Genomic DNA, 14137 nt, shown 5'->3' with positions numbered 1-14137 from the left:
TACAGATACTTCTGCTTTTTTAGTTAATCAATTTGATTGATATTAAGTTAAGTAAAAGTTTAAAAAAAAAGTTAGAAAAACACAGCATACTCTCAGAGTACCATATAAACACGGGGGACAGAAATCATAAAAAGAGGACACAGAAAACAAATTCAAACTCGTACAGAATGTGTTTTAACTCAGTCACCAACATAAGCGAGAAACAAAGCAGGGCATACATTAAGTGTTTTTTTTCTTTCAATAATTATTATAATAATTTTAGCCTCTTAAATGTGAATATTTTCTGGTTTCTTTGTGCCAAAACAAGACATTTGAAAACATCATTTCCAGTTTACAGACCAATCAAGTACTCTGTTAATAGAGAAAATAATCGTTAATTGCAGCCCTAAAACAAAGTATAGTAAGCTAAAGTAAGTGGCCCTAAATGGCAATAGCTTGAGCCACACTTTTACTTTGAAAAGCACCTGTTGTCTGTATAATATTAGAAATGTCCCTCTCATTTCTGATTTCACATGTTAAGCCCATCTTCATGATTATCAATATCAAAATGATGATTGTCCATAAACATTTGTCACAAAGTTGTGAGTCAATAAAGGACAAAGGGATTTTTGGCGTTCATTAGAATTCTGATGAAAACTGGGATATAGATGATTTTTTCTTTTTGTGATTACTATTTATGTTTGCAGCAGAAAGTCAAAAGCACATGATTTAAATATAAGCATAATGTCAGTCATTGTGCAAAAATGATATAAATGTAATGAAACTCAACGTTAATCAGTGCTTGTTAACTTAAAATAATTCAGAGGGGCAGCCTATAAAACCACATGTTCATCAATTTTTTCATCAACATGATCTGTTTTAATCACTGTGTATGAAAAGCAGATCATGCAGTTTGACCTAAAACACAAAAGAAACCATTTTGAGGTACTCTCCTAAGATGTTAGTCATGTATTTTCCATGATTTTCTCAGAAAATGTCATATTTCATTAGCTTTAAAAGCATTTAATTCATATTTACAACACTATCTACAGCTGTGTCATTGTATTAAATGTTCTGCTTTCCAAAAAATCAGGTGGGAACCTGGAAGACATTGATCTTGCTCGTGTTTTTCAGTGTCTGTCGTCGATTGCAGAACCATACTCGAACAACCTCTCTGTCGTAGTTCAGCTCTCTTGCGATTTCAGTAATCTCTTGACCTGTTGGCAGTGCGTTCTTCTCAAAGTACGAGTTGAGGACCTCTATTGCCTGCGGAGTAAAACTAGTGCGCCGCTTGCGTTTTTTGGACGGTTCTCCGCCTACAAACTCCATCAGATTCTGCTGACCTTTCTGATTCCAGTGCTCAGCTTCAGCCAGCCACTTCTCCAACACTGGCTTTAGCTTCTGAGCACTTTTGGGCGTTATATCCAGCTTCTCAAACCTGCAGTGCAAAGCAAAGTTATTTTTTTAGTAAGTAGGCATACATTAGGCAACATTAGTTTAAAGCTGTAGTGCGTAACTTCTTCTTTTGTTGTTGTCGATGTTATGATTCTGCCGCTGTTTAGTCTGTGACACTTAATAACATTATTTCTATGATGCGTCCATCATAGAAATAATGTAATATGATCAGACCTGACTGAGGAAGTATCATTTAGCATTTATCCCATTTAACTGCAGAACAGCCGGTAGAACAGAACAGAAAGTATTAATTTCTTTGTGGGTGTGTCTTTACAGTTTTACTAGCTAAGTGTTGGTGTCACCGGGCGACACAAGATCTGAACAGTGTGGGCTGTGAGAGAAGAATGACGTCATTATTTTCTTACAGCCCTCGTTTGGGAGTTCTTGCAGCTTGTGCTTGTGCATCATCTTCACCTGGGCAGAACTTTTTCTTGTGTGGTGTCTCACAACTATTGTGTGATTGGCCAGAAATGTGAAGTGGGTATGGTTTATGTGGAAATGTTGTCATTCCCTATGAGGACTTCCCAGGAGTTCTGCACTTGTGTTTCTCATGAAGTATGAAATGTCCTGGTCAGAAATTTGTTCTTGTTCTTGCCACCTTGAGAAAAAGAACAAGTTTCTCTGTTCTTGTGGAGTAAGTACAGGCCTTAAATTAACATTTTGGAAAGTAATTTCACAATGGTTTGAATAATACATCCTCATTGGCACAGCACCCCGTGCGACCCTCATGTGGAGGATAAAGGGGTAGAAGATGGATGGATGGATAGCGGAAAGCAGACAAACAAAACTTTGCGCCCATATACGTGTCATTACGGTAGAACCTTAGGACTTCCGCGTCCACTCACAGACAAGATTCATCAGCGCGTCACACATTTGTGATATCAGCTTTTCAGTACTGCGATTACTAAACGGTTGAATAACTGCCAGATATCGAACGTGAAAGCTATCTTGGAAAAAGGGGAAGAAAAAAGCACTCACTCACTGAACATTTTTTTTACAATACTTCAGCCATAAAATCAAAATAAATCCAGACAGCCTGATTATCATGATGGTCATTAGAGGGTTAAGGCCTAGACCTAGCTTCAAGTTATGCACTGCAAGGAACTAAATTCCAGTCTGTTGGACATTTGAATGAATACCACACCGGTCTACCAGAGAAGAAGAAGAAAAGAGTAATGCCAGCTATCACACATTTTCATCACTTTACATACCAGACTTCTCTTGATTAATATCATGGAATGTGTTACCTTCTATCACAAAGTACGTAGAAGGAACTCACAATGATTCTTAACCCTTGGTGCTCACACGGCACAGATCTGTGCAGCAGGTGAACTCATGGTAAATTGCAGTGGAAATAATACACAACTGGACATCCTGGTGGTGTGTGTTTATAGGTTTTTTTCATCTTGTTATGTGTCGTTGAGTATAAAGTTATGATTCATTTTCAAACATTTTGAGTACTTTTTGCTCAGTTGTATTTATAAAGTTGGTGAAATTCTTCTTTTTTTTTTCATCAGATTGCCTAGGTTGTGCTGAAAAAAGGATATAAGACACTCTATATTGCACATTCTTTTAGCCTCTGTTTATACTATATGTTTAAACATAGTAATGGAAAAAAGCAGCCGGAATGCTCTGTGTTCTAAGGGTTAAAAAACTCCTCATCACACATAAAGGAGTGTGAATTGCACAGTCATACTGACTTTGAAAGTTAGGCCTCACACTCACTCCACCAAGCATGCTTGAAAGAACAGATCAGTCGCCCTGATGCTCTACCGACATTGACAGTGTCAGAGAATTGTTATTTGTGTGAAAAGTAGATAAGACATATGCATAAAAAAACTGTATGCAACACATCACTGAAGAAGACGACTACAAGCAGTAATTCACCTGCAAATGGCAGACTGGCTGTAGGCCGGACCCTCCGTTGCAGTCAGAGCCTGCCCTACTTGTGTCTGCGTAAGCCCCAGAGACAGCCGACGGATCTTGAAATTCTTGGCGAACTCTCGAATTTCCTCCAGGTTAATGCCTTCCTCGCCGCTGACTACCTGCTGCGGTTCTACAAGTGTGAAGAGTCTGGTTAAAAATATCCACCTACTTGCAGTGGATCTATGTTTAGATAAGGAAAGGACTTGTACGTACTGCTGACAAGCTGGCCCACTTTGGCGATGTCTCCACAGGTGATGGGCACCGTGGAGGAGAGCGTGGGGGCAGACTTCAGTACAGACGGCTGTGGAGCAATGACAACTGGAGACTGAGTGACAGTAGTTACCGAAGCCTGGGAGGGAAAAATGAATAATATTCATAAATGTAAATGTGTAATAACACAAAAGACAAATGTGATAACAGAGTTTAAACATAGATCTTGCAGTTGTTCTGTTTCATATTTTAGGTAGTCATTTAGTTTGTTTACCTGTGTGTTAGGTTTAGCAAGTGTTGGAGGAGCAGTGGCTTTGGGCAGAACTGCAGCAGAGGTCACAGCTGTGGCAGGGCCGTTCCCTACAGTGGCAATGATCTGACCCTGCGTGTTAAGAAGCAGTTGTGGGGAGACAGTCTGGACCTGGAGACCCTGGAGGGGGAGAGTGTGAGTTGCAGCCCCTCCGGCTAGAGAGGCTGGGTTCAGCAACAGTGGGAGGGTTCCTATAATCTGTGAATGGGGTTTGAATTTTGGAGAAATACACACAAATAATGGAATGAAACATCTGTGCCAGTTTTCAGATTCAGGACATTTAACAACCTGCCATGGCAGCATGTTTAGCTCTGGTCAATAAGGATGTCCTTGGAATAAAAGCCATGGCTTTTAAGGCTTAATAATGACTTCAATAAACGTAGGACTAAGCGATGGAAGAGCCTTTTTTCTTTTTGCTTTACGGAAAGTGTGCTCCACTGACTTTGAAAGCAGTGCTGAATAGTGTCAATCAGAGGTTGGAGCCCCTTATTTCCAAAAACAGAAGCACACTATAAAAGAAAGACTTCACCCCATTTACGCAACAAGCCTCTGTCTGCCTCTCTGTATGTGCAACAGACTCTGTGGCTGACTCCAGATCAGAAGGTTGTGTGTTCAAATCCATGTCAGGGTCAAAATTCTTGGACAACGTGTGTGTCTATCACAAATTCTAACAGGCTTCTGTTGCTCATATTGCAGGCAAGTGTGGAAGCACAGAGCTCCGTGGGTCAGTTAAAAAGACACATCTCAAAAATACATGCATTAATCCAACATTTAGCAAGGATTTCTAAAATCATGATATTCTGGTGAAAGCTGATGTGCTCATGAGCCAAATCACAACCCGTTCCGCAATATTTTAATCCAGCGACTGGGTCAGACGGAGCCTGTGCTCCGGTCATGCAGGAAGTGCTGAAGTAATCTTATTAATTAACTGATTCTAATGATTCAGTACACCGGAAGAACAACCGCTTTGCTCGTCACTAGTTTGTGCCACATATTAAAACGACATTGCGGCATTTTCGCCCATAACTCCGCCCACGTTGAGGAGGTGTTACAGTGATGAAAAACTACCCCATTCGCATAGTCGAGCCATGCTGAGCCGTGCTACAACTGTATAGTGGCAAAGCACCAATACTTATGGGTAGTAAATTCAATTTCTACAAATAAACCCCTAAAAGTCACACACTGGACCTTTAATAGAGCTTCCCTGTGGCTAGAACACAAAAGTAGGGAGAGCATTGGCAGCTAGAGAAATCACACACAGAAAACAGCAGTAATAGCTATTGCGGTGTGAATGGCACACACCTGTCCCTGGGCATTTGTAATGATCTGGCTGGTGATGCCGGCCATGTTGGACATGGCATTGGTGAAGATGGGAGTGGAGGCGAGGGAACTGAGGAACTGTGGCTGTGCTCCCAAAGAAGCCGCACTGATCTAAACAGAGAATGGGCAATAGATCACAGGGCAGTACAATTAAACGACTGAACCTGATGTTCACAGCACAGCAGCCGACTACACAGGAGAATCATTGCCGCATCATTTCTTACAAAGGCAGGGTTGATGGAGAGTCCCGCGGTCTGCAGTGCTGCCACAGATATGTTGGATTGAGAGACGCTGGTGGCCGCCGAGGTGGCCTGCGCTGCAGCCATCTGAGCTGCAGTGACCTGGGCGTTGGTGACCTGTGTTGGCTGAGACGTCACCTGCTGCATGGCGGCCTGGACCTGCTGCATGGAGGCGGCTTGAGGCTGAAACATTGTCTGTGCATTTGTCTGCAGCTGGGGCTGGACAGAGTTCAAGACTGTCGCAGCTGAAAGGAAAGGAAAAGATCCTTATTAACAAAATGACAAGGTCAGATGGACCATTGATCTGAGACACTGCGACTGAGCACATGTTTGGATGGTGAGAGGAAACAGTCCCAGACTGGGAATCAAGCCTAGCACCTTCTTGCTGTGAGGCAACAGTGCTAACCATTAAGCCACCGTGCCAAATGAAGGTATGATTATTTGTTGACATTAGGGTTGCCAACCGTTCTGTAAAATAAGGATTTGTTCCATATTTGAAAGATATGTTTCAAATATGATATTGAAAAGATACGGAACACACTTTGTTGCTTTTTTTTTTTAGTCATCAACTCAGTGCAAAACCATGACAGAAAAAAATGACAGATTAGTCCACTAATGAAGAGTGCACGGTTTGTATTAGGAAAATAAAAATAATAAAAATAAAAATAAAACCCTCCTCCTGCTGTCAGGCCCTCTCTATCTGTCTGTAATTAACTACAATGCTATAACAGAAAATGGGCTCTTTTAATTGGTCGTTCAATTTGCTGTGGGTCATGTGCATCGTAGCAACGGAGACGCAGCGAAATCACGCGACGGGTGAAAAAAGAAGACTGCATAAAAAGTTATTACATTGACTTTAAACTCATATTTGGTTGACAGCAAAACTGCATCTTTTACTCTACTGTGAAAGTGTGCAGTGTGTGGAGTTGATGTAGCCTATGCAAAGTGCAATGTGTAGTATGTGTAGTAGTAGTAAGAGTAGAACTGAAGAGCGATTTGTTGTGATTTCAGTTGGCAACCCTTGTTAACATGCTGGCATTTGGAATTAGTAGTAAGGACAAATATTCCGGAGGCTTATGTCAAAAATCTTACTGACCCTTTTGATTTAATGACGGCGCTTCAATGAAAGAATGCAGGAATGGAGTTTTTATTGTCACTGCATTCCAAATAAAAAAACAAAGGGCATTTTTCAAGTTTAAAGCACAGGTAACTGTGACAATATTATTGCTGCCTCAATTCACTTTGACAGGTTGCAATAGCAGAATCACAGGTGTAAATAATGAAATTAAAGATGGCTGAGTTCAATTCAACATTCTCAGTTTCAAGGTGCTTGCTAGTTCTGACGCACATGGACTGAACCACCTCAGCCATCATTAATGTGATCGAACGCCTGCGCTTTTCCTACTAAAACATGTCGGATGGCTGCTGTGCAATAAGCCCCTTTCATCGGGACAGCAACAGTAAACCAACATGCATCCTGAGGCTAAGTACACACACACACACACACACAGCCGGGTATCTGAAAAAAACACATTTCATTTAATGTGTTTTTACCTTTCCTCCACACAAAAACACACACTTTTTAGATCACTGACGAAGGGATAACTCTGAAAACTCTGGGCCAAAGTGGAGATTCGGGGAAACCCTACTTTTGTGTTTGCGTGTGTACAGAAGAAAACAAGTCACCTGAATCATTCATTGTTGTTTTTTCCAGTCTGCAAAGGCTTTACTTGGCCAGTGGAGATACAGGTTAAAACAACAGGTTTAAATTCTCCTTCGTCCCTAACTCGCACTCCAGTCTCGACTGAACTGTGGCTTTAAACAGAAGATCTTGTCCTTTTTTTTATTCTATTTATTCCTTTTGTCCTTGAGGATGTTTTGTGTTACGTTGTGATTCTATGTTGTATTGTTCTACTGCAAATCAATTTCACTGCAAAACAATAAAGATCTTAACCTGATTCTGATTGGCTAGCATGGCCATGGTGTGTACTATGATATTATTCAAAACACAGGGAGGAGAATATTTGTTTCTATAAATACCAGGCTACGTGTGTGTACATGACCTAAAACTGAGCTGCCATTAATTTGATTATTTACACCCGTGCTTTTCCTACTGTGATCTGCCATGAAAAAGGCCCAATGACCGACCTGCTAACGTTACCATCTGTAGAGCCAAACTGCAAGCACAGTTATTGTTAATGACATCAAGAGAAAATGACGTGTGTGTTGTGATTCTGTGGCGCAACAATGCCAATTATACAGCAGGATTAAGTGTCAAGGAGTCAGATAACAATTCAGTCAGCTATGATCAGTGTACAAATATTAGTTACTGTACTTAAGTACAAAATTCACGTATCTGTTTTTCTAGCAGCTTGTACTTTGACTTCACTACATTTCCTCTAACTGTCTTTGTTACTCGTTACGACCAAATAAATTCAGAAGACTTGGTAACAGTCCGTATTTACTGTATATAGAGCTTCTCTAGTCTTGATGAACTGCTTTACACTACAGTTTTCACATTCACAAGCTTCAACGTGTCAAGTGTCTTTCTCAAGGAAAATATATCCCTCAAGGATATTTCTTGTATCAGAAGTACAGTAAATGTCATAAACTTTAAGACTTTTACACAAGTAATATTATATAAAAGTGACTTCAACGTCTACCAAAGTCATTTTCTGGTAAGATATGTGTACTCAAATATCCATTAAAGCTACTTTATACAAGACTGGCTATGATACAGCCAAATTACAAGCTTTTAGCACACATGCATGGACATTTTGGTATTTTACCTTGAAGGCCAGCAAACGGCAGCTTGAGGAGGTTTCCAGCCGCGTTAGCTGCGGTAAACCCAGGGAGAGTAGCTACATTTGTGGTAGGGAGCGTGAGAACAGCCAGGCTGCCTTGGCCACCGATGGAGCCGGCCATACTCAGGGGGATGAGCAGGGGCTGGCCCAGCGAGCCTGTCTGCGCCATCATACCAGTCATCAATGTGGCCAGACTCTCCTGCGTCAACACCTAACAACATATTGGAAATTATTTCAGTGACAGAGATATGTGATGTTTTTGAAAGGGTACTTTCAGTATGAGGTATCCAGCTACTGTATATATCATTCACTGCCTTTGGACCGAAATAACTTTTCATTCTCTGCTGCACTACTGATTTTCTTTTTCCTTTTTTTTAAATCTTTTTTAACAACATAAATTTAGCAGCACTGAAATTGAATTTCCTCCAATTGCTGGAAATTTTATGGCAACAATTTCTGCAGCCTCAGGTTGTGTTGAAACGTTTAGGATCAAATTTGTTCCATTTCTCATATCCACATTGCACAAGAGACATCTGCTTCAGTCAGTAACAGGGAGTAAATCACCTGCAGCCTGTGGGTGGCACAGTGACAGTAATTCATGTCTCAAATGAGTATAAGACAAGAAATTGCAAACAGGGTGAAATGCATACAGCCTGTTTTGCCTCAGCACTTTATAGTTTAGACATTTTCTACACTTTTAAAGGGGGGAAAAACCTTTTTTAATATTGGATTGGATTGGATTGATTTGGATTGGTGCATTTGTGATTCACTTGTGAAATAACACACACAAGGAAAGGATAAAACAGCCTGATGTTTCATATGGGAAGTTACAGCAGAGATAAGTAAGTCGACAGAAATCAAATTGCCCAAAATGGCCCATTACCGACCATTGTAACGGCAAGACACTCATTGTTTTTAGATATTTGAATGCACAAAACCACAAACTCCATGGTTCACCATACCTGTGGACAGCCTTGTACAGTGATGGGCATGGCAGCCTGAGGCTGTGACAGGGCCACACTGATGGGAACAGCAGGAGTCAATGTTTGGACAGTGGGGGCTGGAGCCTCGACAGACACCACCTGCTGCTCACCCAGCACTGCAGGAGAACAGCCAAGGGTAGGTTCTTACTGACATTTTAGTGGGTTTCACAGCTGCCACTGGCATTTCAGTACAACTGGGTCATGTACACATGAAGAATAAGTCATCTTTTATCCTTTGCCATCTGGCAAGGCCATGATTTACCTATTCCCCCAGTGCTCTGGGGCACAGTGGGGCCATCCTGGGTGCTGCTGCTGCCCTCAGGTTGATCTGCGGCCTGTGCCACTCCCTCCTCAGCTTTGCCTTCACTCTTCCCGTCGGTCACTGAAGACGGCAGAGACGCATCGACCTCTACCTCTAGCACACGAATAGTCTCATGGCCAGACATCACAATGACCTATGTGGTGATAATGGATTGAAGCAAATGCAAAATTAGGTGTCTATATAGTAGGTCCAACACCTGAAAGAACATGAAAAACTTGCCATCTCACTATATGTTTTGAACTAAACAGTGGTTTAATGATATGCAATAATGAGAGGCTTAGAGGAGAGGCAGCGAGACAACCTGGGCTGGAGGACAAACGCAGAGAGACAATGCAGGAAGAGAGAGGAGGATGCATACCTGGTTGTCTTTGGCAGGGAATTTCAAAGTGCAGGATTTAAATGGCTGAAAAAAGACTTCTGCTGTCAGACAGTGAATGGCTAAGGAGAACAGAGAAGCCAAGCACATATTAGGAACCAATGACCAAAACAAAAACACACACACACAAACACATACACACAAAAAGACAGAAAAACACAAATGAAAAGAGCATGAGTACACTCAAACAATGACGTAAGCATCAGCCAACAAGCGTATCAAGCAATGCTTCCTTCAAGCTGCATCTGTGAGGAGCATTGCTTTTGTTTGCCGACTATGTCTACACAGTTACTAGAGAGAGAGAAAAACACAATTAATTATTAAGCACGGCTGTTAAACGACTGGTAAACCTCACAGGCATAAGGGCGGCATGTTATTATTAGGCAATACAACAAAAACGGTGGTTCCTGATCTCAGTGAACTGTGCACATGGAGGTTATATCATTCCATTGTGATATGGTATGTTGACACATGGAGGGTGACAGCAGCAAAGAACCTGAAGACGACATGGAGTTACAAAAGGTTTGGCTATGAGCTCCGTGTGGTTACAGTGGGAAGGGAGGGCCTTCTTTTTTTTTTTTCTCTTCTCAGACAGGTGAGTTTTTACCTGCTCATTCACAGTAAGCGGGGCATCTTTGGCAGGGAGACCCTGGGAGTTCATGGCTCTCTGCACCACCACAGTCACTGTCTTCCCGGCATCCTGAGCAAACAAGCAGCACAAACAAAACAACTTGTGTGGTTTTTTTTGCAGCAAATTCAGGACTTGGAGATGTGGGGGGACCACAACACCTTCAAGGCTAACAAATGTATTCATTTGAAACTCCACTATCGCATTTATCTCAACCCTTCGTTTAATGGAACGCTCTCATGCTATTTTAACTTCAACAGTAAAAACCACAGGAGCAGTTTTTATTCACACCATATACTGCTGACCTAATTCTAAATTATTTGGATGACACTGCCCTTAAATGGTCTAGTTAACCAAGGCAATGATCCAGACCACAACAGAGAAACTTTTTCATTAGCTCGTTGGGAAGAGCAAAAAATGAATTGCTTCATTTCAGATTTCATAAAAAAGGATGAGGATGTCTCCCCAGTAATTATTTAGGGTCAGCCGAAATTGTGCAGTCTGAAAAAGTATTTGGACAATAAGTTAAGTAGGAATAAAAAGAACAGTGTCGCTGTGTTCAAACGTTGCTCACGAAAGATTATTCTTCCTGAGAAAACAGAACAGGACAGGGTCTCAAACTCAAATGAAAAAAAGGCCAACTTTTTGGGAATAAAGTATCAACATTTATAATGATATTTCACATCATTTCAAAATAAAAGTGTTTGTTTTCATATGGAATGATAAATAGTTCACAATATAAACATGTTTATGATGCAAAATTCCTCTATTAATGTACAAAAACAGACAGAAATAACTCATGAGGGCCGTGAGTTTGAGACCTCTTCTACATTGTAGAAGTTAGGAACCGCCTTGACAAGTTTTTCAAAACAGTGGCCTCAGCCCTCACTCACAGTGGAAAAGAGAATCAGAGCCAAAATGAAATAATTCTAATGGACTTGTGCTTCAGTGTTCTAAGGAATAACTCAGTCTTTTATTCCAGTAGCAGTCGAATTCTTTAACACACACTTCTATCTTTACAGCTGATATTTATGTCCTAAAATAGCATTTTAACGTGTTCTTTTACAGTACGCAATACTGTTTATAAGTTTGTATTGCCATATAACTTCCTTCAAGTGCAACATAAAAAGGCTCATTGAGTATCGATATAATGTTTATATGCACCGTACAAATGCACCTCGAGATACAACATAATTAATTTAATATTTTGACTTCAGACTTCTAAAAATGTTTCACTCTCACTCACTCATTCATCTTCTGCCACTTTATCCTCCACATGAGGGTCTTGGTGCCAAACCTAGCTGACATAGGGGCCAAAGACAGGGTATATAAATAGTCTATTTATTATTATATATAATATTGTTCTCTCTTAATGCCTTACATAATCGATTGTATTGAAGTTTTGGGGGTAACACCTATACAACTCAAACAAAACCTACTTATTCTACTTAGTAGTGCATTATTCCCGAACCTGGACACAATACAAAATGTATGACTTTGTGGACCTGTGCACTTTGAACATTTGAAAAATGTATGTTTAAAATAAAATAATACACAATCAGTTCACAGAGACAAACAACCATTCACTCTCACAGTCAAAGTTATGCCCAAATCTGCACGTTTTTGGACTGAGGGTGGAAAGCGGTGAGAACACAAGGAGATCCTTGTTTTCCGACCGGGTCACGAACCTGGGTCTTTTTGCTGCAAAGGCAAGAGTGCTAACCACTACACCAACCACGTGGCCCCTGAATTTATTATCTCCACACTTATTTTATCTAAAATTTTGACTTTTTATGTACAATACAGGTAGTAAGGTTTGTTTGGAGAAGAAGAAAGTGTTTCAATATTTTTGTTATTGGAATGAAAATAATGTAAGCTATTTCTTTCGTGTGTGTGTGTGTGTGTGTGTGTGTGACCCTAGTGTCAACACTTCATTTGCAAATGTTGACTTAAAATGCAGTGATTTTTTTTTATTTATAATTCATGGCTATTTCTGTCATTGCAGGACCAGACTATTTGGAGGGGGCCTATAAACAGGCCACCGTGTGTTACACTTGGGCTGCAGAGACAATGTGGGGGTGAAAACAGGCTGACGATCACGAACATTCACAGATTTAACCCCGCGATCGGCAGAATCACATGGAAGTTGACGCGTTTCGCCTGCTGCAGTGTCCCGTCAGGACTGAAAAGATCTGTCAAAACTTCAGCGGCTGTTGGTGATGGTCTCCCCACCCCCAACATCATCATCCTGCCCAATAAAAGTCTCGCCGCCTCGGCCACTTTTGAGGACAAGCACGAACCACCGAGCACAGGCGACGGAAACCACCCCCGACCCGCGCCTGGAGACGAATATTATATATTTCCCTCTCTTTATCATAAATATATAAATTATGCTAATTACGAACATTGCATATTAACCAAAACTCATTTCCTCTCGCCATTTCGTTCGCTGCCGCCGCTGCCGCTGTGCGTAAAGCGCAGATCTACACAGCAAAGTGTGCGGTCATTATGTTCAACTTACCGCGTGTGTGCAGCTTATTTTCTGTAATCCCCCGCTCTTATAAAAGGTCCTTGTCACAGTTTGTTTCAGTCACACATAATTAAAAATTCATCTCAGCTCCCAGACAGGCGCTGTGACTGCACACAAAAGAGGTATTTGCATTGATAAGGAGGGGTTGCCAATGTTAGGCTGAGCTCGCCTCTTAATATTTAATGACGATGCCCTCTCCGCAACAGTTCGGGTCCTCGAGAATCCTCCGCGGGGTCTCACGAAATCCCATTTGAGCCGCAAAGTCGCGCAAAATTGCCTCAAAATTGGCCTTTTTGGCACTACGTCATGAACATAATTTATGCAAGAAAAAAAGCTTGCATTGAAAAATGTCTGCCTCGACTTCAGAGGTGCCATGGTTCTCTTAAAGGGGACGTGTCCGAATAAAAGCTGGGGAGTCAACCGCTGACACACACACACACACACAGAGAGAGAGAGAGAGGAATAAAAACATGAGACACTGTTCTGTCACTGCAAATGTTTCATTTTGTTGTTTCTCCTGTTGGCGTCCATCACTTACTACCAGTGTTGTCATATAACGAAGTACAAATACTCCATTACTGTACTTAAGTACAAAATGCATGTATCTGTGCTTTTTTATTTGTATTTCTAGCAACTTTTACTCCACTACATTTGCTCTAACTGTCTTTGTTACTCGTTACTACCAAATAAAATCAGGAGACGAAGAGTTGATAATGGTCTGTATTTGTATAGAGCTTTTCTAGTCTTGATGAACTGCTTTATATTACAGTTTTGTCATTCACGCAGCTTTCATAGCCATTCACACACTGCAACATGGGGTTAAGAGTCTTGCTCAAGGACACACATAGACTAGCAGAGCCAGGAATTGAACCAACAACCTTCCCTACCACTGAGCTACCATTCATTAATCCTCACTTTCTTAACACTTTTACTTCTAAAACTTAAGTATCTTTAACATCAGGAAATTACTTTTGATACTTGAGTACAGTAAATGCCATATACTTTAAGACTTTTACTTAGTACTTACTTTAACATTACTTAGTAATATTATAAAA

General features: G+C 40.9%; 1 protein-coding gene across 6 annotated transcripts; it reads right to left on the bottom strand.

Annotated features, from left to right (window-relative positions):
- Positions 1-82: 82 nt before the first annotated feature.
- pou6f1 (POU class 6 homeobox 1) lies at positions 83-13455 on the bottom strand. 6 transcript variants are annotated; one of them, XM_058642591.1, is made up of 11 exons: positions 13074-13455; positions 10532-10624; positions 9489-9681; positions 9206-9342; positions 8229-8454; positions 5425-5684; positions 5183-5311; positions 3845-4078; positions 3574-3709; positions 3322-3490; positions 83-1417 (listed from the first exon to the last, which is right to left on the bottom strand). In XM_058642591.1, exons 2-11 carry the CDS (start codon positions 10583-10585, stop codon positions 1069-1071), a joined length of 1887 nt encoding a protein of 628 aa, XP_058498574.1. In that variant the 5' UTR covers positions 10586-10624; positions 13074-13455; the 3' UTR covers positions 83-1068. The 6 variants fall into 6 exon arrangements, with proteins under 6 accessions (XP_058498574.1, XP_058498575.1, XP_058498576.1 ...); XM_058642592.1 differs by having other exon boundaries at positions 3574-3661; XM_058642593.1 differs by lacking the exon at positions 13074-13455 and adding an exon at positions 9907-9986.
- Between the last annotated feature and the right edge of the window lie 682 nt (positions 13456-14137).

This window comes from Solea solea, chromosome 11 (genome assembly GCF_958295425.1).
Source record: "Solea solea chromosome 11, fSolSol10.1, whole genome shotgun sequence".
NCBI classification, from domain to species: Eukaryota; Metazoa; Chordata; class Actinopteri; order Pleuronectiformes; family Soleidae; genus Solea; species Solea solea.
This window is presented reverse-complemented; position numbering and strand designations above follow the sequence as displayed.